General features: G+C 46.5%; 2 protein-coding genes and 1 long non-coding RNA gene across 4 annotated transcripts in view; 1 reads left to right on the top strand and 2 right to left on the bottom strand.

Annotated features, from left to right (window-relative positions):
• LOC121071472 (RING finger protein B-like) overlaps positions 1-14,733 on the bottom strand; it is a 15,720-nt gene extending 987 nt beyond the window's left edge. The window contains exons 1-12 of one of the 2 annotated variants that reach the window (XM_040559734.1): positions 8,340-9,882; positions 7,937-8,113; positions 6,732-6,837; positions 6,099-6,221; positions 5,346-5,565; positions 4,332-4,355; positions 3,436-3,558; positions 2,541-2,728; positions 1,604-1,803; positions 1,196-1,287; positions 808-862; positions 11-108 (exon numbers count right to left, since the gene is read on the bottom strand). In XM_040559734.1, coding sequence (XP_040415668.1) covers positions 11-108; positions 808-862; positions 1,196-1,287; positions 1,604-1,803; positions 2,541-2,728; positions 3,436-3,558; positions 4,332-4,355; positions 5,346-5,565; positions 6,099-6,221; positions 6,732-6,837; positions 7,937-8,113; positions 8,340-8,488 — 1,555 coding nt within the window. In that variant the 5' untranslated portion in view covers positions 8,489-9,882. Of the gene's footprint in view, positions 1-10; positions 109-807; positions 863-1,195; positions 1,288-1,603; positions 1,804-2,540; positions 2,729-3,435; positions 3,559-4,331; positions 4,356-5,345; positions 5,566-6,098; positions 6,222-6,731; positions 6,838-7,936; positions 8,114-8,339; positions 9,883-14,544 lie in introns of those variants that run through there. The other variant, XM_040559735.1, reaches the window with a different exon arrangement.
• Positions 10,281-22,069, bottom strand: TMED8 (transmembrane p24 trafficking protein family member 8). The gene is made up of 6 exons (XM_040559747.1): positions 21,927-22,069; positions 21,387-21,465; positions 19,131-19,260; positions 18,050-18,191; positions 17,468-17,767; positions 10,281-16,463 (listed from the first exon to the last, which is right to left on the bottom strand). The coding sequence occupies exons 1-6, from the start codon at positions 22,045-22,047 to the stop codon at positions 16,246-16,248; spliced, it is 990 nt and encodes a 329-aa protein (XP_040415681.1). The 5' UTR covers positions 22,048-22,069; the 3' UTR covers positions 10,281-16,245.
• Positions 19,255-27,067, top strand: LOC121071480. Its single transcript, XR_005820626.1, has 2 exons — positions 19,255-21,492; positions 26,497-27,067. It is a non-coding gene; the product is annotated as an uncharacterized LOC121071480 (long non-coding RNA).

Here is a 27,067-nt window from a genome sequence, read left to right as displayed (position 1 = left end):
ATTCACTTACCTAGGTGAAAAACAAAGGCGTCCTGCAGGGCTCCCCTGGCATTGCAGCCTCCGCTGATCAGAACCTTCCAGTCCGACACAGCCAGAGCTGCATGAAAACTGGGACCAGAGCGAAACCTAAAGGTGACTATCACAAAACCTGCTGGGGTTGCCTCAATCAGGAATGGGCAGAGGTGGGCAGACTTGAACAGCAGGCTGGGGGCTTAAACAGAAGAATGAAGTTTTCTTCTTGTCCTCTTCTGCCCTGATTTGCTGAATAACCCTGAAAAAGCTGTTTGTTTCCCTCTACCAGTCAAGGAATCTATCAGGCCTGAAAAGCACCTCATTACCCCAGAAGAATCCATCAAAACTTCTGTGTTTTGCTGTACAAAATGAGATGAGAGGCTAGATGGGCTTTGGTCTGATTTAAGTCAGTATTTCAGTGGGTGATAGAGTCTCTTAAGGAACAGCACATTCCTTTATAAGCGTTTCTTCCTTTCTGGGGATCTCTTATACTCCAGGTGCCATGGAGACCAAACAGCAGGCAATACAGTCCCATTAGAACACAGAAGAAAACTTCCCTTAGCCTGAAAGGCAGACTCCCAGGGACCCTAAGTGATCTGCACCCCAACACCTTACAAGCACCAAGTAGTACAGCACAGGAATTTCTGGTCCCACCATAGAGGAACCACCCACTGTATTTTGACTAGTGGGGCACAGATACGTAACTGGGTCTGATCACAAACACCTTTTAAGCCTGGCATCACAGAGAAAGGACAGAGGAAGAACAGAGCTCCTGGGTCTGCAACAGGATCTTACCAACGTGCAGAAGGCTGTCCTGCAAGGAGAGGGACTGGTGTGTACTCCATGAAACCTGAAAGCCAGGGAAAAGGCAGACAAAATGTCTAAAAATCACTCCTAGTAGCATTTCTCAGCCTCACAACTAGACAATAGCTTCCAAAGTCTGTCACATCAGCAGCCTACCTTTTCTGTTACCTGTCTTCCAAAAAAGGAGTTTCTTATTTTTCCCTATTCCCTCCCCTCTTATCCCACAAAGGGTTTCTTTAGCCTGTAATTCTCCATCTCCACTGCTAAGTAAGGATTTTTACAGTGCTAATGCTGCCTTCTCATCCTGCTTGCCTCATTTCCCAGTCCTTGCCTTAGAACAGACCCTCCAAATGTGGCTACCTGGAACAGACTTACTTACCCAGATCCAGGATGTGCATGTCACTGAGGTAGAGAGAAGTCCTCTGACCGCCAAAAATCAGCAGCTTGTTCTTCAGCAGAGTAGCCGAATGCCTGAACAAAGGAGAAACAAGCGAGCAAAGTGTCTTCAGCAAGTTCCCAGAAGTGTTAGTCTTAGTTCACACTGCCTTGGCTTCTCCTAATGAGCTGCAATAGCTCCCTCCATCTGCACCTGCCCCTACCCCCAGCCATTGCAACCCCCAGAACCCCATCAGGATTCATGACAGCACATTACTCAAAACACAGGGCCATTTTAAGGGAGCAAACAGTGAAGATCACCTAATTTTTAGGAAACTACACTGGGATGGGAGGGAAGGTGGGAAGAGGCTTCCTGCTCTGTTCTGGAGGGCTGGAAGAAGAGCACTCTCACCCAAACCTAGGCAGAGGCTTCTCCCCTTCTGAGATGGGCTGGTACCAAATTTCATGCTCTGGATTGAAGACGTAGAGCACATTGCTGCAGGGTCCAACTGCCTGTGATGCCGTTTTATGGAAAGTCCCTCCAAAAACAAAGAGCTCCTTGCGGTAGATAGTTGCACTGTGGTAAGTCAGCATTGGCACCCGCCCTTTAGCCTGGGAAAAGTTCAGCACATGTTTGTTAGGAGAAGTGCATTATTTGCTGCATGGCCCATAGGAAAGGGGCCCACAACATGCCATGAGTTCTGCAAGTCTCGATTTTCACTTTATTGGCTCCCAATCAGATCTTTGCCACACAGGCATACTCTGCATCACCAGAATGCTCTGATGAGAGCAGGAAATCGGCCTCCTACCCCAGCTGCCTCAGAACAAGACAGGGAACAGAAAGACCTCATCCCAGGATTATTCTGTAAAAAGCCATCGTGTGCCAGGAAAGAGACAGTCCTTAGCAGACATGGTGCTCTGCAAGGACATGACAGAGTCTAAATTGCTCAGAGATCTGCTGTGCTCACAGCAGCTCTCTGATTTGGAAAGACCAGTTCCTCAGTATCCAATGCAGCTCTGAATAGCACCATATAAAACGAGAGACCATTTCCCTCCGCTACTTGCACAATACCTCCCACACACCACCTTCGTCAGACACAGCACTCCACAGCAACTGTTTTTTCACCTTGCTTTATTCACTGTAGGCGCAGCCTCTGGTTTCTGCCAAGCCTGTGGCCTTTCAGCAAGGTTGGGATTGACAGATACAAGAAGACTAAGCAGCTCAGACAGCCTGCAGCAACAGTGGACCAAGTCTGCTGGAGTACAGATACGGGCACACCAATTGCCACATTCAGGCTGGACCTGACACCCTTCCTCTGCTTTTATCTTAGAAGAGCTGCAGTACTTACAGCCACAGGAAGCCATTTCCAGGTGACCGTGTCCAAAATGTAGATGCTGCTGTAGTCTTTGTCCTCCTTTATACCCCCAAAGACGTAGATACGCTTGGTGTCTGGGTCATACGTAGCAGTGTGACCACGCAAGCATGATGGCATAGCATTTTCTCGCTGGAGACCCACTGGAAACCAGAAATTGCTGTCTGTGGAAGCAACACCAGGCAGGTGGTATGAGAGTTTGAACATGCTCTCAGTTTTTCTACATTTAAAGAGTATGTCGTAAAATCTTTACTCAAGGTCTTGTTCCTTTTATCTCCTCCTCTCCTTTCACGCAGGGCTAGAGAATATTTACACAGCAATGTTTCTGTGTAAGGAGTGCAGGGGAATACTAACTAGGTGGGAAGTAGAAAGGTGGCCGAGAGGATCGATGAAGTGCAGAAAGCTATAAGGTACTGCAATTGTCTCTCACGCTTCTCCACCTGTCATCACACACACTGCAAACAGTGCTATTGCTTTTGCCCTTTAAAAATCACCCAGCTGCATTCAGAATTCAAATGTAAGCTCCTGGAGAGCTCTCACATATAGCCCCACTGCCTCCGAGGGCACTGAGTTGTCAGCTTAGCCTGGTGCAGCACCAGTGGATGCCCAAGGACAAGGGACATTAGTGAAGAATGGGATTTAAAAAAAAAAGAAATATGGAAAAGTAACAGAGGGTGGGTGTGGCAAAGAGAAACAGTACCTGAGAGGTGGTAAGGAATGCATGCTCCAGCTGAGTGACTCGCAATCAAGACAAATCCACCCAGCACCTGCCTTAGCAAAGACCCCAGAGGACACCCTCCCACCCAAGTCGTCCTGGATTCCCATCCACCCATTAACATTCCATTGCCTCCAATAGCCCTAAGCTCCTTACCAGTTTCCAGTTTCCAGAGCGCATCCTTGCAGGACCGCTGATCGACGCCTTCTCCGCCAACCAGAACAGCCATTGCCGGGTCACTGAGGCACATGGCATGGCGCCACCGCGGGCTGGGGCTGCCTGGGGAGGGGAGAGCACCGTGCTGGGAGCAGGCTGAAGAGGCGTCTCCAGCTCCCTTCACTGGGGAGAACAAGGCAGCTGAGGGCTCAGAGGGGGAAATGAAAAGGGAAAGGCTTCAGTTCCCTTCTCGTTGGGGTGGCAAGAGGCACAGCTCCCTGTGGAAGATTTTCTGTTGGCTTTGGGGAAAATCTGCTCTACTAGGAGAGTCATCTGTAGCAGAGGGAGCCAGCAGAGAGGAGTCTGGCTGGATACAGGACACAAACAGGCTGCCACTTCAGAGACAGGCAGGCACAGGCAGACTTAGATCCCACTGAGAACCTCTCCCCAGAAGGATATCTCGTTTGTGCTGTGCCCTTGCATTACTGTTCACGAGAGCATGTAGGAGGGCTACTGAGGAACAGCTTGTCAGTGCCTGAGACACAGCAACCAGAAGCCTAGATCTGCTTCCAGAGATATTCCTCCTATCGCCCTGTTTCTCCTCCTTTCCCATCCCAACCCCTGTAGTTTGCTGAGCTTACCCTCTGTCTCAAAGGGCTTATGCACCCAGAGGTGTGCCTGAGGTTCAAAGGGGCTACAGACACACATTGGAGCACCTGACAGTATTGGAAGCACCTACACAAAGGTATCGAGGACACAACATATACACACAACCTGTTTGCTGTTCCAAATCACTGGGGAGATAAAGAATCAAGCATGAGAGGCCTGTGACATTAAAGGGAATGCCATCACCAAAGCTGGAAAGACAAACCAGGGTCTAGGAGACAGATTCTCACCTTGCAACTCCTCCACTGCCAGATCTGCAAAGGAAACACAAAGATGTCCCATAAGGAAAGCAGCCAGCAGACATAGACCACAAGTGCTCAGCTCTCTGGTCTAACAGCCCTTTGGCCTGCCTTCCTTCCTCCATCCCCCAGCAAAGCTACCTCATAGCAACAAAGAAGGTGCAAGACCAAGAGTCCTGAAGAAAGTCTCACCTGTCTTCTGCATTTCTTCTGATAAGAGCAAGGCACATTTCCTTTGACTGCCATCATGCTGTCAGTGTTGCATTTTACTCCTCTGATAAAGGCTCGTTCCACCCCCCTCTTCCCACACCGCCTACAGTAGAAGCATCTTTATGATGAAGTTATGTTTGTCTTTGTAAGAATCAAGTCCCAGTAAGTGATTTCACATGGGAAGCACTAAACTATTGTCAAACAGTTACACACAAACTTGGTCACACCTTAGAGCTGACTCGAAATTCACACTCCAGAACCTAAAGGTTTCATTTCCAAACCCCTTGACAGCTACCTTCCCACTACTGAAAAGTCAGTACAATTATACTATTTATATATATGAATATATATATTGCTTCTTGTAGTCGTTATAACATGAATAATAACAAATGTTTTCTACAGAACAAGTAGTGGTATGCTGTTAGCAGGGGAACAGAAAGACTAATGGATAGGTCCCAGAACACTGTGGTAGGTTACTTTCTTGTGCCTCAGTTTACTCTTTTGTAAAACAAGGCTAACAATACTCATATGAAGAGATAAAAGATATTAAGTTATTGTACAGAGCATTGGCACTAAGAGTACCCCACGTTCTATTTGTCTTTTTCCCAACAGGTAAAAAATTAGTAGGCAGTTTAACCAGGACTAAGAAGCAGTTCTCAGTACTTCACAAGGCACGGACAAGCCCACCTTGCCTTGGTAGTACACTGAGAAATGCACTGGGAAGTTATTGCCAGCAGTACTGGGAGAGAGTGCAGACAAGACCTGTAAAATACACCTGGAAGGTGCCAGAGTTACCTTCTGCATCCAGATCTTTCTCAGATGCTCTGGGTTCAAATAAAACTTTCCTGGGCTTCTTAGGGCAGACAGGGCTCTTCCTCCAGGCCTCACTGGGTTCCATCTTGCCAGATGGTGACTCCAGGGCACAGGGTACCACCAGGGTCCTCAGCGGTGGGCGGAAATCCTTCTTCCCAGGCCTGGGAGCTCTAGCAGCCATCTCTGAGCTCTGACTCTTGACCTGTTAAAAAAAGTCCTAGCTAGTCAAAGCAGCTCCAAAGAGAAAGATCTGAGGCTATTTCACATTTGTCTGTTACTGGGCCAGAGATTAGTTTCACATTTTCAGGCTTGCTTTCCTGTTAAGTCTTAAGGGCCAACAGCCTTCAGCTGCCAAACATATGCCAAACCACACAGCCTCCTGCTGCTAGGTGCCCAGCCAGCGGTCTGCTTTCAGACTGCTGGCTGCCATGGGCACAGCTTGCACAGAGGCGATTGGAAAGGCAGGAGGGCCATCTGTTCTAGGAGTAGCCAAGTGGACTGATCCCATCAAAGGCTGTTAAATTCAACCCATTCAAAGGCATTTCACCTGAGAGTGTAATTAACCAATTTCTGTAGCCTAAGTGAATCTTTAACTCCAAAACCTGCTTAACCAGGCCTTCAGTAAGAGAATGGCAGCAAGTGCTGCTGCTAGATGTGAACTGAGCAGCTTCAAGGGAGGGAGCATATACTAAGGAGGGGTGAAATAATGAGAGGAAGTATCCAGAGAACACATACAGCACAAGGATCCTCCAGGTCCTGACTGAGGGGCACATCGTCAGCTGGGAGCACGGGGGACGGGGTCATCTCCGGGACCAGAAACGGGCGGGCAGGCGTGCTGCTGGAGATTCCTCGGAGCAGCTGCAACAGGACCAGCGATGGGCAGTGTAAAAATAAAAGAACAAGTTAGTTTACTAGCTGTCAGCCACAAAGGGTGAGCAAAAATAAGTACTGCAAGGGACAGGCTCCCTGCAATGGAATAGCCCATGTTTTTTTGGGGAAAAAAGAAAATCAAAGCCAGACACTAAAAGATACTAAATCCAAGAACTTTAGCATGGTAAAGCAATGGTTTATGTACCACAAATCCAAGAGAGAGGAGAATTGGAACTGAACCCATACTCTGTGGCATACCTGCTGCAATGCATGGGGCATTTTAGTAAAGTTGTGTTTAGGGAAAAGTACTAGAATATCAAGAGAGTTGAGGTTCAGTACAGACATGTATTAATAGATCTGTGTGACATGCCTCTGCCTTGAAGTAGTAAAGAGAAGAAAAATAAGTGGATAGGAAAGGAAGTCTGTAGTTCCAAGCTGGCAAAGCTGAAGTAGTTTGTGACCCAGTACAGGAAGAGAAGAGGTTCTTGTTTCTTTTACCTGTCCATCAACAGTCAGGACAAGTTTCACAGAGTTGCCTTTGTCCATCTCTTTCAAGGAGGCCATAAAAATATCCATCCTCCAGTCACCTTCCCACACCAGAGACCTGCACAGGGGACCATGGGTTTTCAGCCCACAACCGACACCAACCAGTGAAGAATTCTTGCTCCTGTACTCACAAATAACACCCCAAAGCGAAAAAAGACCCAGCCCTCAAAGCAGCTGAAAAGAAATTGAAAACATCACAAGAAGCTATAGAGACTAGCTTATGTTTAGATGTACAAATATAACCTCACGAAACAGAACAAAGTAGGAGCTGTCTCTGATTTTATTTCACTCCATTACCAAGACGCAAGCTGGTCTGGGAACTCATACAGCCTATAAGAGGCAAAGGGGAAATATTCTGTACTCTCTCCTATCCAACTAGTCTTCACAGTAGACAGTTAAAAAAAGACTTCCTATCCTAAACAGATTGTTTCACAGGATCCACGATACCTTTAATATAAACAATGCACCTGTGACATTTGGTTGCGTCCCACAGTCCTGCTGCATTTACCCTTCCCCAAATCACCCCAAGAGTCTCTGGTCTCGTCTGTATAAAGCCAAGGGAAAGGAAAATAAGGAAGGCAGAAATCATGTTCCTCAGGTCCACCTCGTCTAGGACCAGCTCTGCTTGCAAAAATCCTGCCATCATCCAAGTGGTTCCCAAAGACAGAGGCTGTATACTGCTGACCACAAGGCTGCACCTACTTTCATTAGCACAGCATTGTTTACAGCAAGGAGCTCCCTGTAGCCCCATCAGCTGTCTCTGGGGACAAGGGGAATGCTGAGGAGCATGATTTGGCACCTCACCTCCTGTCCTTGTCATCTCTTACCCCTAGATGCTGATACTGCTCAGAAGACACCCATCACAACTTCACTGCTGAAAGACTTGTAATTTACGTCTCCATCCAGAAAAGTATCTTGACGGCACCAAAGTCAAGGTCTCACCACCCCCTGGTGGGACAGGACAGCTGCTTCCTGACCCATACCCACCCTCAGACCTTACCAAAGCCCCTCTGGCCACTTTCCCTCTGAGCTGCAGAGAAGACTCACAGCAGGCTGGGAGGACTGGCAGGGCTGAGCGGCCCGGGGAAGGTGCCAGCAGCACCCCATGTTTTTAGGGCACCCCAGTGACACCCAACAGCACCCAGTCCTGCCACTACCTGCGGGTGGGCCCCAGCGTGCCGAGCCGCTGCGCTCCGACACCCGGCGCCACCAGCACATCCACGGCGATGCTCGTGTCCGGGGAGTATGAGCTCCAGTCCCCCAGCCCAAACACTACCAGCTGCTTGGGCAGCGGCAGGGGCAGCCAAGCCTGGTAGCCCATCTTGCTGGATTGGCTGGGAGAAAAAAACAAGGGAGAAAATCATAGAGAAGTACACAGAAGGCTCAGAAATGCATGAAAAGGTGTGGAAACATCTTTATACCGGGGGAGAAGAGAAGGAGAGGGTTTGCTTTGGTTTAAGAGGAGGTTGCACAGGGTCATGACAAAGAAATAGATGGCCCGAGAAGGGAGCATGGCCGCAGAGAGCCCCCGGGCCCGAGGGGAGCCCAGCCCGGCCGCACCTGCCCAGCCGCCGCGGCGGCTCCCGCAGCCCCCACAGCGCGTAGAAGGCGAGGCCGCCCTGACGGGCACCACCGCCCGCTGACGGGCCCGGGCCCGGACCCAGCCCTAACCCGCCCCAGGCGGCGGGACGGCGGCAGGCGGGCAGCATGGCTGCGGGGATGGGGGGAGAGGAGTGAGGGGCTGTGGGGTGCCGCCATTAAGGCGCCGAACGGCGGCGCAGCTGCGGGCGGCAGCCGGCCATCAGCCGCCCCCCCGCCTCCGGCCTTGCGGGGAGAAGGCCCGGAGACAGAACTGGGGGACAGGGAACCGGCCCCGCTGCCCTCAGGCTCCGCTCCTGCGAGCAGGAAGAAGGGCGCCAAGCACCGCCGTGCCTGCGTTTCCCTGCTCGTGCTTCTGTGGCCGTGACCTGATGGCAAGGAGGAGGGACAGCAAAGTGCTCTCACATCCTAAACCAGGCCCCGTCCTTGTCTCTGTAGCGAATTATACACATTTCTAGAACCCGAGCCACGCATCCCCTTCTGGGGAGGAATAGTTTTCTGATTCCTCAGTAATGTTATCAGTGAATATTTCTTGTAGCTTGCAAAAAGAGGAGCTTGTATTCAGCAATCGGGACTACCACCAAAAGAAGACAAGACGGGAGTAAATAATAAAAAAGCATATTCTTTACTACAGAGTGTGTATTCCATTGCGTATCCAACCCCACTACTACAACAGTGAATACCACTAAGTTTAAAACTGCTGTCGATAACCAGACAACACTGAAATCAGTGACAGGGCTTCGGTGGCCAAAGGAACAATGTTGCCCACACACAACTGGAAAAAAGAGTGGCCTCTGATGCAGGGCCAACCCAGCCCACTCAAGTGAGACCTTTGCAGAGCTGCGTGAGATCAGACCATTCCTGCTGCAGTCCAACCACAAAAAATATGGAAAGGGTAGGAAATGACTAACCTTGTGAAATTTCACATCACTTCTCTGCATCCCTACCAACTTGCTTTATTGTCCTCTTGGCCAAATGCCTGAGCCATGACAGAGGACAGAGATTCATAGTGAGCTAATGGTTATCAAATAGCTGCAGCACTGTTTCTTTTATGTGCTCTTAAATAAATAAATAAATAAAACAGATGAAATGTGTAACTTGGCAGTCATCTATCCCTTTGATCATCTTTCTGTATGATTGCTCCTGCCCATCAATTATTTTGTAGAAAAGTTCCAGGCAAACACAGGATGAGAACAAAGACATGTGAACTTCTGCAGTACTTGTCCCACGGGGTTTTGAAACAAGACAAAAGAGAAAGGACGGCTAAAGCTCAGTTCTCGTTTTGACCAGGAGGTGTTCTCTGAAGATATTTCCTTCTGGCTGTGTAAATACAGTTTTCATAGCAAGATGAAGCTGACAGTCAAGCAGCTATGAGGAAATTGTGAAGGGCACTTTTCTTTAGATAATTTCATCAGTATGTGATAACTGAAAGGATGTTTTTAAACCTTCAAATTGAAAGCTTTAGTAACAGATTAGTTAGCCATAGAGGATCTCTGCAAATGGAGGTGAAAAGTACCAGTATTAAGCACTGGGAGGAAGACCATTCAAATTCTACTTGGTTAAAATTATATGAGCTTGGCTACTAGCTTGTTCCCCTCGAGTTCTTCAAATATTCAGTATAATCTCAAGTGCTGCAGAGAATATGAAGAATAAAAAATCCCTGACAGTCATTTTAACAGACAGAAAAATTCCTGGCTAAAGCCATAATCACTAGCTGACAACAGAGCATCTTCCTATCCATTTGCAACTAGAATGTTTGGTACACTCCAAAGTACATCTTTAATAGCTACTGCTTCTTTGCTCATAGAAGCTTTATTGCATTCATGTTTTGTTGGAAAGTCTGTAGTTTGGTTTCTCATATGAAGACATTCACTTGCTTTAAACAGAAGACAAAGGGAGTGATTGCATAGTGAAAAGTTTATTTAAAGGGAATAAGTTCCAATATACTATTACAAATCAGCCACAACACATTAAATATAAACAATACAAACCAAGCCCAGAAGGAATGCAAGCACGCTATAAATATATCTTCACATGTGCCCTTCAGCAAGAGAGAGTCAGTGCCACCTCTCGTTAAAATATCCTGTTCTCCACTTAAAAATCATCTCTTGGGAGGAGATGAAAAGCAACAGGTTGGTGCAGAGAACTCAGTTTTGAGATTACAGGACATCATAAATATATCACATAAATAAGGACTTACAGACAACCATTACAGTTCACAAGAATATACATCTGGGGAAAAAAAAAGGCAAAAAAAAAGCATAACCAGCTACAAGACACTCTCCATTGCAAGACTATGCTATCAGCCTGGAGCAGCGAGTTGAGAGCAGATTGTTTCACCCTGAGGTGAGCAGTTAGTCACTTGGGCATCCTGGAGGTTGCACAGAGATCATCACCAACTATTCAGTTTCTGAGAACAGTTCCTAAACTTCAAGGATTTTACTTGGCAAAGCCTCTTTAGCTCTGAACTTAGTGGTTTGGCATCCAGCTTCTTGTGTAAGGGACTTGACTCACCAGTCCAGATGGGCTTAAACTAGATAACCCTAACCAACAAATCACAGAAGTCTTCCTCTCCCTGCCTGATAAAGGGTACGTATTTCTTGTGATGATGCTTCTGAGAAAGCAACATGTAAAATTCAAAACAGAATACAGAAATGTCAAGTGGAGTCAGATTCACTCAGCCCGATGATCTGTCTTCAGCTGCAACAGCACAAGTGTTTCAGAATAAGATGCCAGAGACTCTTTGGAGGCAAATATGGAATAGTCCCACAGAAAATTCTCCTCCTAGCAAGATGTGTTTGAACTCTGCAGTTTGATGTATGCTCTAAAACCTTATAGTTAGTTTGTATTTACTGCAAATGCACTTATTTAGATGACTTAGCACTTTGATTCCAGCTTAACTCCTGGCTTCTTTCACAGTCCAGTTAGCTAACATATTTAACAAGATCGGTTAACAGTTTTCCATTCTACCAATTCAGATGTTCTGCTACATCTACATGACATTAATCATCACATCCAATATTTCTCCCAGATATGAGAATTGGAGAAATTTCTCTCCCATTTGGAGATCATAAAAACTTTGTTGCTTTGGTCTCTCACCTGGTCTCAATACACATAAGCACACACCCCTCAGCACTGGATTCAGAAGCTTCTTAGGGAAAATGGTGAATGGCCACAAGGAATGCTATCTATGTCTATCTATCTAGTGTTTTTCCGGTCCTCAGGCTTAGCATCAGCATATCAAAAGGAGTTGTCCTCTGGTGTTCCCCAATATCTGACAGCAGCATATGATTTCCAAAGGCAAAGATTCTATGGTGCCAGAAAACTCAAACACAATTTTACTACTCATCTTACAGCAACAAGGCAGTCTAACAAACAGCTTAAATCTCCAGGAACAGCCTACTGGGGCTCTCCTTGCTTGACCTTAGTTAGTGCTTCCCGTGTACTTGAACGGGCAGAGAAACAGGGAGAAGAAACCCCTTGGCTTAATGACATCTATGGCTCTTATTTCAGACATGCTCCCTGCTCCTAAGGCACCTTGTGATAAATCCTCCTCTATAGAGCTGTTTTAGTTGGGGTAGTGAGACAAGGAAGAAGGGTATAAGCAGTGGGGTTAAAAAAAAAAAAAAAGTGAATTCATTTAGGGATTCATTCTCTATCCCGATTCTCAGCTCACAAGAATGAGTACTACTTTCAGCAACTGGACGTGTGACAAGGGTCACCTGTAGCCCACCCTACCAGGTCCAGCAGCACAACTGGCCCCACTGCAGGCTGTACGTGGTTACGTGCACACAGTTACAAGGAGACAAGCGCACAGGAGGGAGCCAAAAAGAAAAGAGCGTGGCTACCTTTTAGACCGAGTTGCATAGTAACTCGACTTTCATCTTAGCACCTTAAGTCAGTCAACTAAGCTCTTTCTCTACTTAGATTTAAACACACATTTTCATCTTACCTGTTTGTGTAAACGGCTCGTTAGCAATATTAATTTACATAACTATTAAATGGGTCCCAAACCTTAATTTGCAACTAGCCTATGCCTGCCACCAATAATCTTTCACATGAATCCATATTGCAGGCCTCCAAAGAGTTTGTGAGTAAATTCAATCAGTAACGTGGTCCTTGATTAAGCAATTTTAACTCCTCAGTGAAGTGCATACATTTTAAACTCCTGCTGCTACACTACTGCTAAGGGGGAAAATAAGAGAAAACAATGGGTAGCTTATGACCTTCTTTGACATCAAAAAATGTCCAACAGATTGTAACAATTATTATAAATAAACAATTATACAACCTAATTTTTATGCAAGTCCTATGCTACAGGGCTGTCTAATGTCTCTGGCTGAACACTGATATCTTATTTTTAGATCTAAATTATATTCGAAACAAAATGGAAAACAATTTCGTGCTTTTACAAAAGCAAACCCAATTTAAAAAAAAAAAGACTGTTTGCAAAATGCAAAAGAAGCTTATCCCTTAATTGAGCTTTTTGAATTTCTAGACACAATCTACTGGAAGAAGAAACACATTTTTTAAAACTGATCTGAAATCTTCCTTCAGGAGAAAAATAAGAAATTTTCCTTTCTTAAAGATTAATTTCCCTCTCTGAAGTGCAACTGCCTTTTAAATTCATTTTTCTTTCTAGACCCAAGGTCTAGTTCCACAGGTCTCCAATTAAAATAAGAAGGGCTTCCATCGCTGCCTCAGCAGATAGCAGGATTAGATACAAGTCCAGGAGACACAGAAGGCAGAAAAAAAGACACATGAGAAATAAGATTACTTCTTTGAACCAACTGTGGGTTCAATTTTGAATAAGAATGGCTGCTGTTAATCACTAGCCATGCAGCCAAGCTAGTGAATTTATCAGAAAATGAATAAAGACTACATATCCTTCCAAAGAGAAGTTGTCACTTGGATAATGAATGGTATTTGAATACCTGAGAAACAACATATTCACGTAATGTGGAAATTAAAGAATAAACAAAGAACAATTATCCTGTACAACTGTGAAGCTTCTGTTTCCTGCAGATGAAATATTCCATGTCTAAAACTATTTTGTGTTCTTAAGAGATACCAGATACATCTGGGAAACCGAAGTATCAAAATAACACACAGCAAACACTTTCAGTTCCACTGCAGCAGGCCTATTTATGGGCACAGTGTGTTTGCAGGACAGGCACATACGGATTGGGATGACGTACCATATTCAGTGCTACTGTTAAGCTTAGGTCAGTGGGACTAGGAGATGGGGACAGTTCCAAACAAGTGACCTGAGCCTCATTAAAAGGTTGTCCCATGCTTCAGAAAGCTAGAACTGAGCAATAGGATCACCATCTACAAGGCAACTTATATCTTCACTAAAACCACTAATACCTTGATAACTTGCACATAGTATTTGTTTCGGGAAGGAGCCAGAACTGGTAGCGAGGCAGGCCTTATTAACCTCTTACAACATGACAAAATGTATTTTGAATCGTGATATAAGCAAAATATAGATGGGGGGGGGGAAGTGGCTGTGAATTAGCAATATGGAGGCCACATTATAGGGGCAACAGTTCTTTAGTGGTAATAACACACTAGTACAGAGTAAATTGTATAACTGAGGGTCGATAATTCTAGAAAATCTAATGTGTGTACAGGTCAAAATTCCCTTTGTGATAAAAAAAATCCTAATTAGAAAGTGGACCAGGTGCCAGACTGTGCCTCATACATTAAGCAGCAAGTGCACACAGCACCCTGCAGATCATATCAGAAAGGACCAAAGGCAGTCATCAAGCGGGGTGACACTGACATTTTTGGTCAGACAGACCAAAAGGCCTTTTCTGTCATCTTCTGCTTAGTGTCTAAGAACTTGATAGGCAACAGAAGAAAAAAGGGGAGAACCTTATGGTCCTTTGTCTCCCCAAGAGGGGCTAAAGGAAGGAATAGTCCTCCCCAGGCTGCTAAATGAAAGATCACCTTACTCTGGCACATACCAAATCCTACTGTTCTACCTCCCTGTAAGATTGTCCTATGCTTCCCTCTACTTGAATAATGCAGCTTTGCAGTTCCCCTCTTGCCAGGTTCTCTCTCCTTTGAGAAAGGTGACTGCTTTTCCCTCCATCACAGGGCCCAGAGTGGCAGCAGCTCTGCTGCTTACCCTGATCAGCTCTGCTCCCTGCCTGCTCACCCTGAAAGTAATTGTGATCCAACCAGTCTTCTGGTTTCCATTCTCCTGTGCTCCCAGCTCCGGCTGCTCCACTGTAAACTTCTCTCTCACACCTTCTTGACCTCCTAAGTGCTCTGGGGTAGTGAAAAAGTAAGCAGAGATAGTAAAAAGAAGAGCTTGAATATAGAGCAAATTGCACAGCATTACCATATAGCCTCAATAGGAAATATGCAGCCCTCCTAGGAGAGTTAAATCTTTGGCTTTAACTACCCAAAAATCATTTTGTCCATCGTTCCCTCTCAATAGAAGGAATGGACCAAGTAGAGGTGCTTTACCTGGAGGATTTAAAAATAAAACTCAGAACTCTACTAGAATCACCATGCAAACAGCCATTTTGTGTCTCTGCAAAGAGGTATCAAAATGTAAATACAGCAGTATTCTTAAAAAGAGCACGATTTTAAGTTAAAAGTAGTAAAATAAACACCACTTACAGATAAATGTGATTTAAAATTAATCTCCAAAGGATTAACTTAATCCTTGTTCAACTCTGCCAATACTCGAGCAGAAAGTGATTGCTAATGCCATCGCTAGCCACCAAAACAGGCAAGGAACTCCATCCTTTGCCACGTGGCCAGGGTTTGCAATGGCCTAGCTGATTCTGGTTTACAGAAAGGATTGGTTAAATTCCATCCCTTTTGATTTTCTGAGCAGAGATACTCTTTTGCAACAATACCTTTGTAACAGAAATAGCAGCTGACAAACTACACTTCCCTGGGGAGCATTTTCCTTGCTACATATGCTATTATCCAGCTGGCAGCAATACCAGTGAACAAACATGCTGCTACTGAGAAACATTTCCTGTATATTTATTGGTTGTATCCTAGCCGTTTTGTACTTATTCAACACAGCAGTAAATCATTTCTTCTGTTTTACATCTGGATGACAGGAGGGGAAAAAAAATAATCTTTTGGTGGTCACCGGAGCTTTAATCATAACTTTTATATCCCTATAATCAACAGATGCAACATCCAAATCTTAATCCATAGGAAAATCCTCCTATGAACTTCTAGGTGTGCGCCTTCCTCCACAGCTCCCACACCCTATCCTAACCCTACCGTAGGCTGGGGCTGGCTGTTGTTAGCACGACCTGGCTGCCACTGGCCATGCTGCATCCCCTCCCATGAGAATGAAGGAAGCGCTGGCTGCTGGTGACGTTAGCAGTGGTAGGTGATAACATTATCAGTGGTTAGGAGACAAGCCAGCCATGCTTTTGGCTCACTGCAGCTGACAGCTGCCCTCTAGTGATCCAGATGCAGCAGAAGAGTCTAAAGACCTATTTACAAAACAGTAACATATCAAGAATATTTTGACTTCATTTCGTACCAGTGCAACAGAACGAAACCGTGACCACCTGAACCTGGCCTCCGGGCATTTACTGGCTACAACAAAGGCCCAGCCGGATGCCCGCACAGAGCAGGACTTGGGAAGTTTTACAGAAAGAACAGCTGCCCATGGACAACCAGAGAGTCACAGCCACCTTTCTCCACTGGGACAGCTGGGAAGGAGGATGCGAGGAGAAACCAGGTTGTGTCTGAAGAGGAGGTGGCAGAGTTGTGCCTTGGTTCTGTCACACAGCAGTGCCCATCGGGGAGTACCAGGGCAGGGCGGCAGCCTGCCACGCTCAGTACTGCCTGCCTGCCATCCCTGCCCCTTCCCATCCCTTCAGCTAGTGTAATAGACATGAAAGAAGAGAGTCTTATTGCGGAGGAGGGAGTAGGAGTTATCAAATTTCAGCAGGTAGATGCCCTCGCCTGGGTAGTCGTGGCTGCCTGCCTGCACCTCCCGATGGCTGTCCCTTCGATACACAGGCATGATCTCTCCGTAGCGGTTCCGCAGGTAGCTTTTGGAGCCCCTTTCCACATCACCCACAGGGGCGAGTCCTGAATGGGAGAGAGCAGAGAAGTAGGACAGAGCCTGTTAATCTGCTAGACAGTCCAGAAAAAGATAAGACCAGATTACAGAGACCCACAAATACATGGAGGGCTAACTACGATAGCATTACACATAGTGTCTGCCCTGAGCTCTCTGCCAATACTACTAACAAAGACCCACTTCCCTTACCATGGTAAAGGGCGTGCTGAGAAACAGTTCTCTTGGGAAGACAGTGTACACCGGCCTGCCAGACTGGTCTCCTCTCCCTGGACTTACCTTCTAGCCAGCTCACTCCTTTTATACGTGCCACAACAGGGACTCCATAAAGCGCTCCACTGATATGGACGTGGAGCAAAGGAAAGGCAGGAAAGGTCTTAGCTATAACCTCACTGTGTTTGTACAGCCTAGATTCACTTCTCCAAGAATAAACTCCTCACATAGGAACTTACATACTTTGGAGAACTTGCAAGAATAATTTCAGACAACAATCCCCCAGCTGCACTAGTCACAAATACACTTAAGACAAAGAACAGGTAACATGCTTCTCACAGCTACAAGGACACAGGCAGCAGTCCTCCCAAATGCAGTCAACAGGAGCGCCTGATATACTGGGAGAAAAGACACAAACAAACAACAAAACACACACACACAAAAAAGAACCTTTTTGCTCCCACCTGCCACCAGAGATTTCTCAGCCTCAGAGGCTGAGCAAAACACTCAAGTTAAAGTTTCAGACCCTAATCTCATTATCGGCTGGAAGCTGAACAAGTGATTTCTGATTTATTTTTCGGTGTGCTGAATTTCAGGAATGTTCTTGGAGAATAACAGCCACTGACATATGCTAGAGCAGGAAGGGTTAAATGCTTTCTCATTACAGCCTAACCAAAACCCAAAAGGCTGCAGAGATAAGCAGTCTGGGTAAGCAAAGTAGATGGAAATTACAGCATCTGACAGACATGCAGCAGCATGGCAAGAAGCACCACAAATTAACCTTCATGAGCTTTGCACCAACCTTCAATTTCTTCTTCCTCCTCTTCATCCTCCTCATCACTGGATTCGCTGACCTGAACAGTAATGGCAGTGCTAGTAACAGTGGTCCAGTCAAAATAGACTCCAAATCCGATGTCGTAGTCATCTGTAGCGAACTCCCAGCAAAGACGTTTCCCATCAGGATGGGTTGGCACACGGACCGTCACCACCTCACCTCGCTTCACCACCATCCTAGCATTCTTCTCCTTTCCCACCTTGGTTTTGAATTCCTTCATCTTCCCCATGGTCCACGTAGTGGGTGGAGCCAGAGGGGGAGGCTGAGCTGAGACAAGGGAGAAAGATCAGCAGCTCATCTTACTTTTCACTACCAACAAACTGTTACATGAAAACAGCGAAGCTATTTCTGATAAGACTCTCTTATCCTGGAGCCTGCTCCCAGAAGCAGATGTGAAGTTTTTGCACAACACTAGCCAAGAACCCACACTTCCAGCAGGAGCCAGCAGTGCCCCTGACACAGCCTCTGCTCTTCTCTGGCCAAGGCAGGCACTGGCACTTTAAAAGTGCCCACAGAGTCATTGACAAGTGTTGTCCTTTCAGGCCTCACCTTTCCTCTGCTCCCCAAGGAGGTCTGCAGTCTCCAGCTCAGCAGAAAGGATATCCACAGCACCAGTGTGATCCGACTGAATCATGACTATATCCCCTCCTCCTTGATGTATGTGGTAGTTGGTCATTCGAACAACAGCTTCCTGCACAAAGCACAGAGTCACACAGATTATCAAAATAAGAAAGTCCTCAGCTGGACTTAAAACAAATCAGTAATAATCTAAGAATCTTCCTGAAGTCAAGTCGGATCCTGCAGAAGCTTCTGTTACAGCTGAAAAGAAACAGCTGGTTCTGAGGCACCTCTGCATTATTCCCCGCCACAGCACCAAATTCATAAACTCTGGAGAAAAATGCTGCATTAATGTCACAAATTACAGACCCCTCAGCCTCCCCAGGAGGCTGGGCAGGCACATGTTTGCATCTGCCTCCGAGCTAACTGTCATCCTTCAGCAAAGCAACAAACAGCCTTGCAGATTTAGAGGACTACTCTTGGAAAGCACTCCCAAGGCACTGTCTCTCTAGGGAGAGCTTTTCAGCTCTGTCTGCATTTAGACTGCACCACGATCACACCGACATTCACTGCATCCTGGGTAAAGGTCCATCTGGTTTATTAGGGCCAGCCCCCTCTCCTAATGTATAAAAATGCACAGCTCCTGAGCTGCGTGCTACTTGCAAAGCATTTCCCAAATGTATTTGTAGTGCAACCAAATTGGCTGCTCACCAAAAGAAACGAAAGATGGCAGATTCCCTTCAGCTCCCTCTCCCATAAATCTGCAAGAAGGGAATCCCCAAAAGACCCAGACAAGACGCAGAAGGTGAAAATAACCTTGAAGCCTTAACAAGCCAAAAACTGCAGGGAAGTAAGGACTAGCCAAAGGCACAAGGGATTTCACAAGGCTAATTGATAACTTTTACTTCCCACTAACATATAGAAGAAATATAACTGAATCTACGTTAATATTATTTTCATATTAACAGTCCTTAAAGCCTCAGTCCCACAGTCATTAAGCACAGCAGCAGGGTGGAAGAAATGTCGCTGCACCTCTTTTCCTTTCTTTTAAAGTTAAGAAACACCCACTTACCTCTTTGGTGGGCTGGGTTTGGTCAGGCAGCTTCTCTTCTAGTTCAGCCGCTTCCTGGTCCTTCAAAGTGCAACCTTCTTCCTTCGAATCCTCTGTCACTCCGACACTCACAGGCGACCTAATCTGCGACCTCTCGGAGGAAGAGAGCACTACAATTTAGCACTTACACCCAGGGTACAAGTGGCAGAGCTCAGCCATGACAGGGCTCACTCCGCTCTGCAACTGGAATTCAAGGGGACAGGAGGCAACCAGCCTCCTGCGGTCAGCACCCACCACCTGTGCAAAGAGCCCTCCAACACCCCACTTCTGCCCTCATTTCCCCAGGAGGAACTCATAACACCGTACGAAGCACAGAAATCAGCAGTAACTTTTTCTGCTCAAGAAAGGACAACTTCTGCTATGCCAGCTAGTACATGACACCCGTATATTCCATCACAGGCCAGCTGGATCAATGAAAGGATTTGAAACAGTTTGGACAGCCATCCTGAAAACGCCCTCAGTTTAAGCGGTCCATCACAGCTTTCCCGTTAGCAATCCCAAGAAATACAGAGAACACACAGATCCCTCTCTGTTGTGTCCAAATATGCTACACAGACAAGCAAGCTGTAAGACATACAGTGGCAGCACAAGAGTAAAGAGGTCCAAGATCTGCACTGTGACAAGAGGAGATGGACATGTCAGAACAAAAAGAAATGTACAAAGAAGTAAAAGAATAAGCAGGAAAGGAAACAACAACCTTGACATTCTTTCTCTTGTGAAGATTTTTCTAAATTACTGTTTAAAAAACAACCTCCTGCATGTTGTATATAACTGGAAAGAGTTGTCATCCCAAATGAACTCAAATGGATGCCCAAACAAGTCTTCTCTGACATACTGTTAGACACTACGCGAAACCTCCATGAGAAGCAACCTAGTCTTTAGTAACAGTCTCCTTTTTGAAAAGTGAAGCCTTCTCTCAGCACTACAAGACTAATGTAAACTGCCTCGGTCTGAAGGATCGTAAGTGTGAGAACACAGAAGTAATGAAAACTACATACATATTTCCTCAAATTTCTCCTTTCACAAAGGACAAATATTCTCATTAACAAGAGATCAGACTATCAGTGTAGCCTGGAACAGTTAATTGATTTATTTTTATCGCAGCTCAACTCAGAGACATTCCGTGCTGCATCTATACAGGTGACCAGAACAGGGCAAATGTGGCTTTTGTTTCCAGATCTGTACTCCGACTGGAAGAATGTACAAGCTCTGTAAGCAGATCTACAAATAAAATGTTCAGCCAATTCCTCTTCAAGTAACCCTTTTGGACCGTCCCCCTTCCTTTCAAAGGAGATTCAACTTATACAATTTATCAGGTAACATCCATGAGCATCCAGCATCTACTTTGGCCATTCTGCTCACAGCCTACATTCATTCTTTAAAGAAAATTAGAGGACATAGTAAAGAGTGATATAAAAACACATTTGGGGTCAAGAAAGTTAATATCGATGTCATTTGCATCAAGCCAAGATGACATCAAACTGCTATTCTAGTAACTAGGGTCATTGGTTGATTTTTTTTTTAATTTTCTTAATGAGGTCGTTATTTAATGAATAGTGTGATCTTCCATCTGACAAATTTAACTTGCAAATTTCTAAAATTGTGTCGCATGCAACACATGCATGCTAGTAAATGAAAACTCCACTGCATGCAGCGTTTGTGTTTGCAGCCAGCAGATTGACCACAAGCACCATCTGCCCAACAGGTAATAACAAGCCGCATCTGATAAGGTGGTTGATCAGCAGCATTAAGGGAAGCGTGACGTGAAAGACAACGGGTGAAGAATAAAAAACAAACAACGCTGCCAAAAAACAGTAAAATGCATTTTCTAGCTCAGCTTTCACCAGAACTATACATGGTGGAAATGCTTAATTATTAAGCCGTCCTTCAGAGAGAACAGAGAAAATTTCCTGCCGAATGCTCATTAGTTCTTGTTGACTACAAAACCTACCAGCGTTCTCCCCAGCCTGACTGATTCTGTGATCCAAAAAGGTGAGCCATGAACTGCACTTCGCTATTTCATGGGCTTTAAAACAACCTTAAGCCTACGGGAACAACTCCTCCTACACTGATTCCAGTATATACTGTCCGACAGCCGACAATTGTCTCCCATCTCCTCTCTCCACCTTCACGGAGCCAGCTCTCGGACAGAGGAGGCGGCGGGGGTGAAAGGGGCTGTCACGCACGCGGGCCACACCGCACAGGAGCGTTTCCTACCCGCGCTGCGAGGCGCTGGACTGCGAGGACTCCGCCGGCTGATCCGCAAGCTCTGTCTCTCGGGCTGCATCTTCGTTTTCTAACGACAAACAGAACACGCGGGAAGGTGAAATAACTCGCGGTACTTACAGCCGCTCAGGCAGGAGGGAAACGACACCCAAACGCTGGCGAGGTCGCGTGGCTGCGGGACGGAAAGCTGCACCAGCCTGCCGCGCTGCAGGCTGCACCCGGCATCCTGCAGGGCGAACGCTTTTAAGCGCCTCGACCGTGAAAAAGGGAGCACCAGGACTGAGGCGGTCCCGGCGCAGAACCGCTCTCCGAAGCCGGGGTAATACAGAAGGAGCCAAGGCTGGACTTGGCCCCGCAGCTGGGAGCCCCCGGGCCGCCGCCACGAAGCCGAAGCCTCCCTGGCGGCTCCTGCGCTGCCCCGAGCCCCAACCCCCCGCCCAGCACCCTCCCGGAGGGCCCCCTGCGCGCCCCCAGCCCCTCCCGCGGGAGGCGGGCGGCCCCCGGCCCCAGCTCGCCGCCCCCGCCCCGTACCTGAGGGGCCCCGGGGCCGCCGCCGCTCCCCGCCGTGGGGGCCGCTGATGCCGCCCGGCGCCCCGGCGGCCGGGGGCTCGAACCGAGGTCCCGAGGCGGCGGCGGGCGGCACGGCCGACATGGGCGCGGGCGGCCCGGCGCGGAAACTGCCGAGCGGAGCCGAAGCGCCCTGCCGGAAACACCCGAGCGGCGCCGGGGCAGGGACGGCGCGGGGCGGCCGCAGGAAGTGCGGGTTGCCACGGGAACGTGGAGCCCCGGAGCCCGCGGCGGGGCCCGCCCGGCCCGGCCCGGCCCGGCCCGGAGCGCCGCGGAGGTGGCCGAGTGGGTGGCGCGGCTCGGCTTCCCCCAGTACGAGGTGCGGGGTCTGCCGCACGGCGGGGGGGTGGGGGGGGTGAGCCCGCGGCTGACCCGCTCCGCTTCCCCCCAGGAGTGCTTCAGAGCCAACGGCATCGCCGGCCGCCGCCTCGTCCTGGTGAACTGCAGCAGCCCGCCCGCCACGGGCCTCACCGACTTCGGCCACACGCAGGTGCCCCGGCCTACGCTCGCCGCCTTCCCGGCCGCCTCGGCGGGGTGCTCAGAGAGCGGGCCCGAAACTGGGCAAACAAATCCCTCGGGCAAACGGGGGTTTGACGAGTCCTCGGGTGTAAATCCGTGGAGACGGCGTGCTGCCTCTCCAGCATGCCACAAGTACCTCAGGAGTGCTTGGCCTTGCTGTTAGCCTGCATTCCTCCTCTGACCCCGCAAAAATCCCTAGCGAGGTGCACATGGCTTTCCTAGAAACGCCCTCAGAATTTCTTTTCAGTAATTTTCCACTTGCTGATCTGACTTGATTTGTGGAGCATCTGTAAATCTGGTCAGCTTTAACATGCAGCGATTGAAGCACAGCTCTCAAGCAGCAGCAGGTCAATTCATTATTGCTTCCTTGTTTTATGCCCTGCTGAACACAAACAATATCTCTGCCTCTTCCCTGTTTTATAAACATGTAATTTTCCTTTCAAGCCATCTTTTCTTTAACAAACAACAATGGTTAAGCTCTTAGCTATAGTTTGGCCTTCCAGATTCCTGAAGGTTTAGAAAAGAATCATTTCACATCTAAAATATAAGTATGACATTTTTCTATCCTTTTAAATTCATTGAGTTTTCACTAGAACCATGATGGAGGAGCGTATTCTTGGATCTTTTATTGCCTCATTTAGGGGTGATAATAGGAAGCAAGAAACCTTACCTAAACAGCTCATTGCCTAAGTATTACAGCTCAGTATTTGAAACACGCTGAAGTTTACTCTTCATTAAATCACACTGCTTTTCTACAGAATCGTGTAATTATATTAAAATCAGCAGAAGTGTAGTGGTATAAGATATTGGAGATGCTGGTTATGAAGTTTGGGTTAACACCAAAACGTTAAAGGACCCACTAAAACTTCTAGCTTTTGTGATTATTATGTTTTGGTCTACTTCCCATTATAGCTCCAAACCTCAGCCAAAGCAGGCTTTAGCCAAAGGAGATGTGGATTTTTGAAAGAGGTCGTGCACATGACTAAACTGTGGAAGCAGCACAGGTGTTGCCTATGTTTTACAGAGTGTAAAATGGAGAAATTAATAACAATTTGTCTTTCTCTTTCCTGGGATCTGTGGTTTGACTGCTGTGGCTTGCAGTTACCACACCCTTAAAGTCAGTAAACACAACAGCTGAAGATAAATACTAGCAAAGAGGTATCTAACAATTAGCATGTGCCCTACAAAGCAGTAATCATCAACAGAGAAGTGCGAGTTTAGGTTTGTTTGAACGGTTCTGAGAGATGTTTCAGAGTCTTCAGTCGTGCAGGGATGGATCCAGTGTCTGAAACACAGTCATCTGCTGTTGGCTGTGGTTTTGGTTGTGCTGATCTCATGCTTCTCTTTAAATGCGTTCTTCCCTTTGACATCAAGCTGTAATCTGGTCTCTTGCAAAGTCAAACAGCTCTACCTTGAATCCAAACAGAGGGTAACATAGGCCTTTGTCACTGAAGAAATCTATTTATATACCAAAAAGCACTTTAAAATAAGAAATGTAGAAGGAAACCTAGATAAAACCACTTTAGGCTGATTTATGTTGTTGATATTAGCAGAGATGCAGCTAATACAGAAGGATCAGCAGGAAATCTGATTTGGGATCAAAAGGTACTAGGTTTGAGCAGGAGTCTCAGTTCAAAGCAGGTATGCATACACCTGGTGGTCAGAGCCTTCCGAGCCTACAGAGCATAAACACAGAGACCTGGCGTGAGGTGTGAGCTCAGACTGCAACAGTGTGACTGCAGTGAGCATCAGCATCCCTGTGAGGTCCTCAGAGCTCTATGAAAATAGGAGCAAAGAGAAAAATAGCAACTCAAAATCATGTAATGGAACTAAGACAAGCCCAGGAATAAAACTGAGGTTTTGCTTCAGCTGCAAACTAACTTTGCTTTAGTTGCAGGCCTGTCTTTTGTTCCTGTTTTCAATATCGGCTGAGAAATTGAAACTGACCACACAAGTAATCCTAAAAGGGAAAATGTAAGGGAAAGTTCAACAGATAAAACAGGTCCAAAATCCTTACAGATGTTTCCTGGAAGAGCAAAGCTCTTCACAGAATAAGGACAAGACTCTGGGTCACAGATGGGAAAAGTTATCTGGTTTTAAAAGAAAGGCGGTATCCAACTGCATTTTTTTCAGGGGTTAGAAGGGATAATTTACCAAGTTGTAGTACTTTGACAAAGCAGTTTGATTCTGCTAGAATTGATTCATTAATGCCATTCTTTATCAATGCAAGTTGACTTAAATTTCATTTTCTTCCTTCTCCTCCCCCGTAATGGAAACCACAGAGGGACTGGAGGCTGCATTTACTGAGCGAAGTCATTTGTTTCGCATTGTGATTTACAGTTGCTTTCCCCAGAGGACACAAGGTAGAAATTCAAATAACCAGGGAGGGAGAAAATCTTTATGCTCCAATGAATAGAGTATGAGCGCTGCTTTTTTATTCTAGAGCACCGAAAAGCAGTTTCACCACTACGCTGAACAATCTTCAGTCTTTGTTTGAAATAGAATATGCCACCAAAAACATTGATCAGCACCACAAGTTTGCCTGTTGGTCAGAGTTGAAGGCATCAAATCGCAGTGGTGATTTTTTCTGGACAGCCACCTTAAAGAGTATTTCTAGTACAAGCAGACACAACCTTTGTAGTCAGTCATTTGCACTTGCCAAAGGTGGCAAGTATTTTATATGCTTTTTAATCCTCACCCTCACATTGGGATACAGGGATTTTGTATGGTGGTTGTTTAACAGCCGAGAAACACTAAGCCACAGGCTAGAGAAATCAACTGCAAAACCTGTTATTTCTCCTGCAGAAACTTAAGAAGAAATTAATCAGAGCTAGAATAAGCGATAGCTGGCATAATTCAGCAAGCTGGGAAATGAGTCTCTTTCAGTAATGTTTTCTGAAGCTTGTAAGTGAATTGGGCACATCTGACAGACTTCAGTGGAACCTAGATGTTCTTGAAGACCATGCTCTACCCCGCTGTTTGTGTTTTCTAACTCTGCCCTGCTTGACTGGAATCCAGGTTTGCAGAGCTCCGAGCAAACCGTGGCCCACCTGGGTCTGTCAGTAAGGGTGGACTGGAGCAGGTGCAAAGGTGAGGCCATAAACCTGTGCGCAGGGGCACACCAGCTTCCCAGTAAGAAATATCAACAAAAGGCTGTAAACAGTCAAAACCCAGATAGTTACCATAGAAATTAGCATGATAGCATCGGTTCAGTGACACAGAAACATTTTGCAATTTAGGGGAAATGGCAGTTTGATACAGAACTCCACATTACATTTTGTGAAGGCTACTCAGCATGGACAGGTGAAGTTACTGCTGGTTTTAATTCCACTGTATTGGTATTTTGAATGATATCAAAACCACTGAAAATATCACTCCGGCGTTCTTTTGATTTCAGACAAGGTTCTTGAGAGTCAAGCCAAGGTTGGGGGAAGGTGTTGAGGAAATGCTGTGAAAGATGAGTAAAACCTTGAGAACTGCATTTCAAAGCCTCGGGCAGATCGGAAGGTTACGTTCTGAGAGGTGACTCAAAAATAACGGCAAGTCTCTTCACTGACAGTGCCAGGTCCAGCTGGCTCTTACAGCCACTCACCCATGATTTGAGCAATACGGTTTATTGGTTTAATTAGTTTTTCCACCTCTTCTGTGTATAGACTGTTGTTGACAATATAACTTAGCAAACAGCAATGTTTTTGCATTAAGCAGTATAGGCTCCAGCTCAGTCACCCATAACTTGTTTGTTCTGCGAGCGCAAACAGGAAGGCCAAGCTATTTGTGCCACTAAAGAGAGCAGCTCTGATGCTATCACCCACAGCAAATCTGGAGAATGAGCGGTCTGCTTTCCTTTTACAATGTCACGCCAAGATCATGGCCCTTCTGAGTTGCAAATTCAAGAGTGAAAACGTTCCAAAATTAAGAAACTCGGTTCATTTTTCTGCTCAGTGTATAATACTATTATTATAATAATATTGCCCTATGAAGTGAGAATTTCTGATGTTTTTGTCTTGTATTTCAGGTGATTTCACGACATGTGAGGGAGTTGCTGGGGATCGAAGAGCCTGTCTTCAGCAGATCCATTGCCCTCCCATACAGAGACAACATGGGCCTCTTCCTGGAGCAAAAGTCCCGATCAGGAGAGGAAGCAGATGCCCTCACTTTCTCCCAGTTTGTCCAAGAAGCAGGCCTGGAGCCCTACTGCACAGTTCCTCCTTTGCAACAAGCCCAGACTGGGTTAGAGGCAGATGCTGTCCCTTTATCGCAGGACACCCAGAGGCAGGATTAGAGAGTCACACAGCAGTTCCACCTTTGTAAGAAGCCCAGCTGGGACAGCAGTATATACCTTTATTACCTTGCAGTAGGGAGGTACAGTTCCACATTCTCCCCATAAAGCAAAAGGCCAGTGTAGCTCTTAGCTGTTTGATTACAACAAACGCATCCCTACATCGCCTCTTTTCCACAAGGATTTTCTGCAGCCCTTCATTTGCTTCCAGGAACTAAGAGAAGCAGAACCCATAAATCAGGCATGACTTTACCACTGTCTTTCATTTCTGTTTTATAGTTGATTAAATAAAACACAAAAAACTCAA

The sequence above is a fragment of the Cygnus olor genome, chromosome 5, assembly GCF_009769625.2.
Source record: "Cygnus olor isolate bCygOlo1 chromosome 5, bCygOlo1.pri.v2, whole genome shotgun sequence".
In the NCBI taxonomy this organism is placed as follows: domain Eukaryota; kingdom Metazoa; phylum Chordata; class Aves; order Anseriformes; family Anatidae; genus Cygnus; species Cygnus olor.
This window is presented reverse-complemented; position numbering and strand designations above follow the sequence as displayed.

Bases quoted from the DNA above. Each gene is read 5' to 3' on its own strand.
- TMED8 (XM_040559747.1), bottom strand. From the start codon at position 22,047: ATGTCGGCCGTGCCGCCCGCCGCCGCCTCGGGACCTCGGTTCGAGCCC. The intron at 19,261-21,386 runs GTAGGAAACGCT...TTCCTCCGAGAG, and splicing joins TCCAGCGCCTCGCAGCGCGG to GTCGCAGATTAGGTCGCCTG. The intron at 18,192-19,130 runs GTAAGTGGGTGT...TGCTTTGTGCAG, and splicing joins AAACCCAGCCCACCAAAGAG to GAAGCTGTTGTTCGAATGAC.